Source organism: Tribolium madens, unplaced genomic scaffold, assembly GCF_015345945.1.
Source record: "Tribolium madens isolate multiple individuals breed KSU strain unplaced genomic scaffold, Tmad_KSU_1.1 Scaffold_96;HRSCAF=242;Tcas5.2_LG5, whole genome shotgun sequence".
Lineage (NCBI taxonomy): Eukaryota > Metazoa > Arthropoda > Insecta > Coleoptera > Tenebrionidae > Tribolium > Tribolium madens.
This window is the reverse complement of record NW_025401068.1, coordinates 11,031,368-11,041,239: the sequence shown is the minus strand read 5'-3', so window position 1 is coordinate 11,041,239 and position 9,872 is coordinate 11,031,368. Positions and strand designations below refer to the sequence as shown.

The following is a 9,872-nucleotide window of genomic DNA, read 5'->3' as shown; positions in this document are numbered from 1 at the left end:
TTACATCTACTGTGTCATATTGTATTTACTAGTGGCAATGCAATGTTAATCGATGTGAATATGACGTTTCTTCATAATTTTGCAATAATCTCAGGTATTTGTTCAGGGATTTTTTTTTACATACATGCATGTTATTATTTTTAAGGCGTGTGCATGCGTTGTATGACTGTTACTTCTCTATATGTTATCACATTTGGGTGTCTGTCGGGGGCGGATCTCGCAGATGCGCCCCCGAGGGGCTGTTTGTATATATTGGCACTCGAATAATGTTATTTGTTGCCTGTTAACTCAATACAGAGGTCACAATTTATAATATAATCGACACATGTTACGTGACAGTACAAAGAAACAAGAATTTTTATGGGTAAAAAATTGTAAATCTACCTCAGACTAATAATGTATTCCACTACTCCTTCGTTGAAAATGTTAGTACAAACAATGTAATTGTATATTGTTTTATATGCGACTTACCTAGGTGTTTATGTAAACTCAGGAATACCAAAAGTACAAAATGCAATGAAAATTTTAAAAATTATATTGTAATAGTACCTACCTATTCAGGGAACGCCAGAATCTCGTCAGATTATATTGTAATATTTAATAGATTGTTATATTGCGCATACCTATTTAGACATTCTAGGTAAGAGCTACTGTCATAGATTGAGGGATTTTCCTTTAGTCTTTGCATGTAGTATGGATTCTACCAGCAAACGTCATCGACGTATTTTTCATTCTTACTGTATGCTGTGACACTCACTATGTAACTAACGCAACAGTTATGTGTTCCTAGACGATAACATTACATTGTCACACTGTTAAAATTTACACAATGTAATGTAATGTGTACAGCCATCACGAACCCACTCCTTGCATTGGGAGTATAATTATCAACTACTTATTGTATATAAGTAATTTAAATGCAAGTAATTGACTATGTATTCATGTTCTGTTTTACTTATTAATTTTAATAAACAATTTGTCGTTTATTCGCATTTTTCTTACCCCATCCAATTAAAAAACTCCAAGAATAAAAACAAAATTTTTGAGCTTATGCAGCCAACAATACACAATGGCGTATTTTATCTATATAGGATACGCCAGAACTTGCGTCCCAGAGAAAAATGCCATCCATATAAGGTAAGGTCATGGGGGCCGTTGCCCCCCCCCCCCTCTCTGGGACGATAGTGGTTGCTATATTTGATATAAAAAAAAGATTTTTTTGATTTATCACAAACACGTTCCAACTTAAATCTTCATGAACTAAATAAGAAACTAATATTTACATTTTTATCACGAACTGAGTGATATGAAAATAGACAAATAAAACTGTTATTATTAATTTCGACTCTTTTTTTGCTCTCTCCTGGCCATAATTTCTGCGGGCGCCCATAGGTAAGATGCCAGCAACATGAAAAAATGTTATCTATAAAAATTTCGAAGTTATGAGAGTTTGAAATTTGCACTTTGACTCTTTTTATTTCTGTTGAAAAATTAATTTTCCAAGTTTTTTTGCTACAGTCTATTAGAAGAGGAAAAAAAGAAGCTGTATCCTAAATTGTAACACTGTTCAATTTTATTTGTGGCTTTTATTGGCAAAATTTTTGTACCTTTACTAAATAATTCTAAAAAAACATATACAAGATCATCAATATCATTAAATAGACATAAAAAAAATGTCAAATGTCAAAAAATAAATGTCAATGTTCCTGGTTTCTTATCTTACTTGAAATTTTTTTCTGGGGCGCGAGTTTTGGCGCATCCTGTATATGCAACCAAGCATACACGACTGTGTACTCATTTTGTCTTACATACACTGGCGGACAAGGAATTTTGGACGACAGAAAAATGTAAAACAAGCACTTTCGGTTTTTGAAATTTTTGTTCTGATAGCTAGAGAAGAAAAGATAAAAAATCAAGATAGTTTATTGAACTTATATAAAAACACGTATTGCTGGCATTATTGTTTCGGAAAATCGACGCTAAAAATAAATTTCAATTAAAACTTTCAAATTGTAGTTTTAAACGTCAATTATAATGACAATAAAGCGTGGCACAATGACATTTTTTGAACTGACATAAATTTGATGTCCAAAATTTCATGTCCGCCACTGTATTAATTTTAATAAAAAAATTGTTGTTTATTCGCACTTTTCTTACCATACCCACCAAAATAAACAAAAAACTCAAAAAATTAAATTTTCTTTTCTGAGCTTATGCAACTAACAATGCACTCCACATCAAGTTTTTAGTTTTTCCTATAATTCTTTTCATTTATGTCACTTATTCATTATTTGTTTAGCTCGTTAATGTACATATAACAAGTAAATCAACACTTTTGTAAAATCAAGAAACAAAAATTTTATTTTTTTTAAACAGGGTGCTATACACAATTTTTATTATTATTACATAATTTTAATTTGCATAAAATCTACGTGTAAACACTTTCCGACATTTGCTTTACAACACTTTTCCAACTTTATTTTATAGAGTTTCGAATGTTTAATTAAACTAAAGATTTGAAAACAAAAAATACGGATTTTCCTAAAAATATGAATAGAAACCCGAAGTTTTCAATTCGTTATTTTTTTTATTCATTGTTTTTTGTTGTTTCATGGAATATCAATAATTTTTTTGCAGTTTTATGCTTACTTTTTCTTCACAAAAAATTCAGACATTATTGTTAAATTACAAAAATTGAAAGAAACAATCAACTAGGGCCATTTTTAAGACTTGCTATTTCTGTTTTCCCCTTTTGTGAGCAGTGAAAAATAATATTTTTTCTATTTATGTCGGGATTACATTTCTTGTATTTTTATTTTATATATATTTTTGATTGTTAATAACTTTTTACCTTCATATTTTTTACTTGTAAATAGTCATGAATATAGTTTCGTTAAAAAATCCTAACTTTTTCAACATTATTTTTAAAAATACGTACAGTTATGAAACGAAATAACTTTTGAGCTTTTTTAAACTACAGAGACTCTTCTTTTTTTAAGTACTGAATCTTGAATATAATTTGAAAGCTAAAGAAAACGAATTTTCGTAAAATTTGAAGAGAGACCCAAAGTTTTTTATTCATCATTTTAAGTTAAGAATGTTATTAGTTTTAAGATTATTTTTTATCTTAGTAGAAAAGAATGGCATAAGTTGCAATAATGAAATTCAATTTTAAATATCTACAAAAAAATTGAAATTTTTTACTAGATAAAAAATGATTTTCGGATTTCAATGTTCAATTTTTATAAAAACCTTTAAATTTGACCACAGTTTTTTAATAACTGATTCAACGGTTATAGCAAATAACAATAATATGACTCAAACCCGAGCTTAATTTATGAATTTTTTGGGCTTTGATTTCTCTTAAACAAATAAATATTTGGCAAATTTCCAATTTTTTACTAAAAATTAAAATTAAAGGTTCGAAATATTATTAGTCTCATTTTTTTTACAAAGTTAGACAAACGCAAGCTGTTTTTTTTTTAAGTTTCGTCTTCGCCTTGCAACTTTCTTTCTTGGGTCAAAATAAGTAAATATTTTTTCAAATTGAAATGTGTTAAACTTATTCAAAATTGTAGTGGCTTACGTCCGAAAACACATTTTTAATTGTTCGAGCTTTCAAAGCTTCCCTTCTAAATGAGGGTTTTTATCCATTCATCAGCTCCAGTATCTGATTTACTTAACAATAACTAATCTATCTGATCTTGCAACAGGCCTGGCGGACCATAAAATGATCCTTTAATGGATCCTGCATGGTTGAAAATATCGATTTCGCTGAAATTTTTTTCGAAACATTAAATTTTCAGTCGTGACGAATTTTATTGAAATCTTTTCAATGCACACCTAACCCTTTCTGTCGATCTGGATTTATGGCGAATTTCATGGTTTGTTTCAGAGAAAGGGATAAAACGGTTTGCCTTTGTTGGAAATTCATCGAATTTCCGGTAAATAAATAATCGGTAGAGGAGACCCGACTTAATTTTTTAAATGTAACAAAGCTGTTCAGTTTTCAGCTGCTCACGTCTTGTCTGAACGTCTTGGATTGATTTATTTTAACATATTTCAGCAAATTTCAGAATCTCAGAAACCGCTGAAATATTTTCCAAATCACTTCCCAACACATGTTTTTTAATGTGGTTTAAACTTGCTTTGGTTTTTGCCACGTCGAATTTTGTTGCAAAACAATCAAGTAATTGGTATTAAGAAAAATCGTTTTGATTATTATGCCGGGTGAGGGATTATCAATTTTGTTATCTGGTGACAAGTGAAATTTACGAGTGATTTGTAAATAATTGTTTCAAATAAAACAAATAAATGTCAGTAACCTGTCCGTTATTAAAAGCTACTGAATAATTTAAATAAATACACGTGTATTCAGCAAACAAGCAAATGTTTGGAGCATTGTACAATTTTGTCATATTAAATACACCTATGTCAATAAAGATACGTTTTAATTAAATCTGGCTTGCGATACAAACCAATTATTTTCGGCTCTGTTCAAGCAAGAAACAGACTCAATAACAAGCGCGCTCTCACGAAATTCGCACCCAAACTACGATTTTTTCACAACTAGTGCGCCAAAACGGCTATTTTTGCACTAAATCCAAACTTTTTCTTTCAATTTTGGAAAACACAACAACTGAAATTGGAAATTGAATAGAAAAACTTCAAAGCTCTATAGCGATTAAAAAAATTGAAAAATCTGGTCTGTTTAACTTGATAGTTTCTAATTTTAATAGGAATTTACGAGACAATAACAATATTTGGAATCTTTAAAAAAAATTATAAGTTGAGCTGGATTAAGTTAGTTTATTTTTTAATAAAAATTCGCGTAAAGGCTTTAAAAAATTGTAGTTAAATGTACAGATTTTGGGGGAGAATTAAAGATAATCTGAAAGTTCAAGACGTAAAAACTATTGAATTTTGTAGCAAATAATAAGTGAAAATTGACTTGAAAAACTGCAATTTTTTCACAGCTATTGCATCAAAAAGCGGCTTTTTGACATTCTCTTTCTTATTTTTGAAATCACAACAGCGGAAAGTAAAATCTCTTAAATTCTGTAACGAATAAAAAATTGAAAATCTTGTATGTTTAACTTGACAATTTCTAATTTTAAGAAGAATTTACCAGACAATAACAATATTTAGACTCTTTAAAAAATAATAAAACTTCAGTTAGATTATGATAGTTTATTTTTTAATAAAAATTTGCGTAAAAGCTTTACAAAATTGTAGTCAAATGTATAGACTTTGAGGGAGAATTAAAGATGACCTGAAAGTTCAACACGAAAAACTATTAAATTTTATAGCGAATAATAAGTGAAAATTGACTTTAAAAACTACAATTTTTTCACAGCTATTGCGTCAAAAAGCGATTTTTGGTGTTTTTTTTCAAATTTTTAAAATCACAACTTCGGAAATCGGAAATTGAAAAGTAAAATCTCCTAAATTTTATAACGAATAAAAAATTGAAAATTTTGTACATATGTTTAACTTGCTAATTTATAATTTTAAGAAGAAATTTCTTTCTCTAGAAAATAATATACAAGACAAAATAATACCTAAATGTATAATTTTTTTAGTAAAATTTAAACAAGCATTTTCGCTGAAAAGAAAAAGAAAGAAGAGATTCAGAAAGTTCAAGGCGTAAAAACTATTAAATTTTACGGCAAAGAATAAGTAAAAATTGAATTTAAAAACTCCTTAATTCTGTAACGATAATAAAATTTGTTTACAAAATAATTTACAAAACAAAATGTTTAACGTAAAATTTCTAATTTCATTAAAATTCAAGACTGACAAAGTATAAAATCTTTAATTTCTTTAAATGTGACTTATTTTTATTTCTTAATAAAAATTTGCTTTAAAAACTTCACAAAATGTAAAGCTTCTGGGGGTGAAATAAAGAAGAATTTCAGAAAGTTCAAGATGTAAAAACTTCTGAATTTTATAGCAAATAATAAGTGAGGATTGACTTTAAAAACTACAATTTTTTTACAACTATGTCATCAAAAAGGCTATTTTTAAACTAGATCCAAAATATTCAAACATTTTCTTTCAAATTTTGGAAAACACAACACCTGAAATTGGAAATTGAAGAGTAAAAACTCCTAAATTCTATAAAAAGAATAAAAAAACTGAAAATTTCGTCTGTTTAACTTGATAATTTATAATTTTAAAAGAATTTCTTCTTATATTTAAAAGAACAAATCTGAAATTTGTTTTTTTTTTAATAATATACAAGACAAAATAGTACCTAGATGTTTTAGTAAAATTTAACAAACATTTTCGCTGAAAAGAGATTGAAACATTTTCGCTGAAAAGAGATTGAAAGAAAAACTTCATAAAGTTCAAGGCGTAAAAACTATTACATTTTATGTCAAATAATAAGTAAAAATTGACTTAAAAACTCCTAAATTGTAAATTGGAAACTGAAGAGTAAAAACTTCTAAATTCTATAAAACGAATAAAAAATAGAAAATTTCGTCTGTTTAACTTGCTAATTTATAATTTTAGAAGAATTTCTTCTTATATTTAAAAGAACAAATCAGAAATTTGTTTAAAAAATAATATACAAGACAAAATAGTACCTAGATGTTTTAGTAAATTTAAAAACAAACATTTTTGCTGAAAAGAGATTGAAAGAAAGTTCAAGGCGTAAAAACTATTAAATTTTATGTCAAATAATAAGTAAAAATTGACTTTAAAAACTCCTAAATTATAGAAAATAAAATTTGTTTGAAAAATAATTTACAAAACACAATGTTTAACTTGAAAATTTCTAATTTCATTAATTATTTACAAGTCTGACAAAGTTTCTTTAATTTCCTTAAAGACTTATTTTTATTTCTTAACAAAAATTCGCTTCAATTTAAAGATTAAAAAAAATGTAAAGCTTCAGGGGAAGAATTAATGAAGAATTTCAAAAAGTTCTAGATGTAAAAACTTCTGAATTTTATGGCAAATAATAAGTGAAAATTGGCTTTAAAAACTACATTGCAACTGTTGCAATTTTTGAACTAAATCCAAAATATTCAAACATTTTGTTTCAAATTTAGCCCTGAAATTGGAAACTAAAAAAAAACTTCTAAATTTCGTCTGTTCAACTTGATAATCTCTAATTTTAATAAAATTTTACAGAACAGTGAAATAAAATAATATAAAATAAAAATAATAATTTTTCTTCTTATTGAAAGGAACAATTCAGAAATTTCTTTGTTTAAAAAATAATTCACAAGACAATGTCGTACCTAGTAATAAAAAATATAAAAAAAATATTCATAAAAATTTGCAAGACTAACGTTGTTTATAATCTATACGTTTTACGTTTTTGGGGGAGAATTAAAGAAGAATAATACTAAACAATGATTGACTTTAAAAATACAAAACAAGCTTAGCTTAGAAGCAAAAAGTATCAAAACGTAAGAGATTTTTTGCGAATTTCTAAAAAAAATTATAAAATTAAATTAACAAAAAATATGGCAAACAATAAGCTAAAATTGACTTAATTTTTTTTTGTAAATGAGGCGAAAAAATCAACTTTAAATCTTTATTAAAATATTGCAATACATTTCAATCTTAATAAAAATAAAAATCTATTTCACAGTTTGGTACAAAGCACAAGTTAAGGCCTGACTAGAATCGTTATCACACATCTTACAAATATTCGTACATGAAATCGTTGCTTTCGTAGCAATTATTGTTGAGAAAATTCCCTGCAGGAAACCCTTGGTCGACAAACCCGTCATCCTGTCTTCCCGTGTAGTGGTAATCCTGCATAAAACTGGCATTGGTGATACTCCCACTAGTGACGACCGCATTCCCGTTCCTCGCCGTGATGCAATTCCCGCTTTTCCCTATCGAAACAGTGACATTCCCGACATTGACAGTCACACTCTCACCACTCGTGGAACACCTCTCCAAATCGCTCAAAGTCTGCGTCAACGCAAAAATGTAACTATGAGCGAACCGCAACGTTTCGATTTTCGTCAACTTGGTGTCTTCAGGGAACGTGGGGAGGACGCACCTCAGCCTGTCGAGGGCCTCGTTCAACATGTGCATTCTGTTGCGTTCGCGGTCGTTGGCTTTGAGCCTCCGGACGCGCTTGATGCGGAGGATCTGCGAGGGGCTCTTGCTCCTGGGGGCTCTCCCGTAGCGTTTCTTCGGCTTCTCCTTGGTGGGGGTGGAGGTTTTGGCCTCGGCGGCGCACAGCGTGTAGAAGTTGTCGAGGGTGGAGTGGAAGGCGGTGGTGAAGGTGTCGAGGAGGGCCGGGTTGGGGTGGAAGTCGCAGTCGAAGGGCTCCGGTTTGTCGTCGCTTTCGGATTTGAAGGAGAGGTCGTAACCGGAGTCGCAGCTGTCGTCGTACGAGAGGTCGTGGCACTCGGCCATCGTGCTGGGGGACTAAATGAGAGCAAGGGGTGGTTGGGCTTATAAGCGGACTCCCCCTCCAGGATTCGTGATTACGACGGGAGTTGATTGAGAAGTGAAGGTTTCGGGATGGATGGTGATACAAAAAAGTGGAATTTTTTGGTGATTTTTCAAGAAATTTTGACAAAAAAAAATTCAAAAAATCGATAAGAATAAAATTTTATAAAATTTGAGTATACAATATTCACTTGTTTAAACAAGGTAGAGAATTATTGACAAAGTATTAAAAAATTGTGTAGAATTAATAAATTGAAAATGTTTCTTTAACTTGCAAATTACAGGTTTCTTGAATATTTAGAATCTCTTTTTATTGTTGAAAAGTAAAAGACAGGAATTTGGTGTCTAATTTTACAAAATTCTTGAACAAATATTTTGTAGAAAATTTCGACAAAAAAGATTAGAAAGAATATAACTAATTAAAACTGAAAATGTTGTATAATTTACAAATTTCTTTCTTATTAAAAATTTGCTTTATTTGACGTTAAAATATTTAATATTTAATAATATTTTTAATTTTAATATTTCAAGAATTATGTTGATTGTGATGAGTAAATGTGATGATATGTGTAGAATAAATAAATTGAAAATGTTTGTTTCACTCGCCAGTTACTCATTTTTTTAATTTTTAGCATTTTTTTATCGTTGAAAATTTAAACACGGGAATTTGGAGCCTAATTTCACTAATTCTTGTGCAAAAATTCGTTTTTAAAACTATTCAAGTGGTAAATCTATAGATTTTTACAAGAAATTTTGACAAAAAATGAGCAGAAAATCGATTAGAATATAATAAAATTAGTTAAAAAACTGAAAATGATGTACAACTTACAAATTCCTTTCTTGTTAATATTTGCCTAATTTAACATTAAAATATTTACTTATTTCAAAAAAGTTATGAATTATGTTGATTGTGATGAGTATGTTGTTATTTCTTGAGAAAAAATTTGTTGAGAGTTGAAAAACATTGAAAAATTGTAGGAATTTGGTATCTAATTTCACCGAATTCTTAAACAAAAATTTGTTTTATAAAATTGTGGTAAATCTATAGATTTTGTAAGAAATTTTGACAAAAAATAGCATAAACAGAATAAATAGACTTGAATTGATAAGTTTAGTTCATTTTTGAACGTTGAAAACGTTGTATAATTTAAAAATTTGCCTAATTTGTCGTTAATATATTTACATATTTTAAAAAAAAAGAATTATGTTGATTGTGATGATTATTAAGTTGTTATTACTTGACGATAAATTGGTTGAAAGCTGAAAAACACTGAAAAAATATTACGGAATAAATAAACTGAAAATGTTAGTTTAACTTGAAAATTTGTGATTTTAAGAGTTTTTTGAAAGACAGAAATTTGGCATCAAATTCTTGATCAAAAATTTCCTTTCAAAAATATAAAAAATCTGATAAATCTATAGTATTATAAGAAATTTTGACAAAAAAT

General features: G+C 28.5%; 1 protein-coding gene across 1 annotated transcript; it reads right to left on the bottom strand.

Annotated features, from left to right (window-relative positions):
* Positions 1 to 7,616: 7,616 nt before the first annotated feature.
* On the bottom strand, positions 7,617 to 8,388 carry LOC123013338 (basic helix-loop-helix neural transcription factor TAP). The gene has a single exon (XM_044411797.1). The coding sequence runs from the start codon at positions 8,386 to 8,388 to the stop codon at positions 7,657 to 7,659; it is 732 nt and encodes a 243-aa protein (XP_044267732.1). The 3' UTR covers positions 7,617 to 7,656.
* Between the last annotated feature and the right edge of the window lie 1,484 nt (positions 8,389 to 9,872).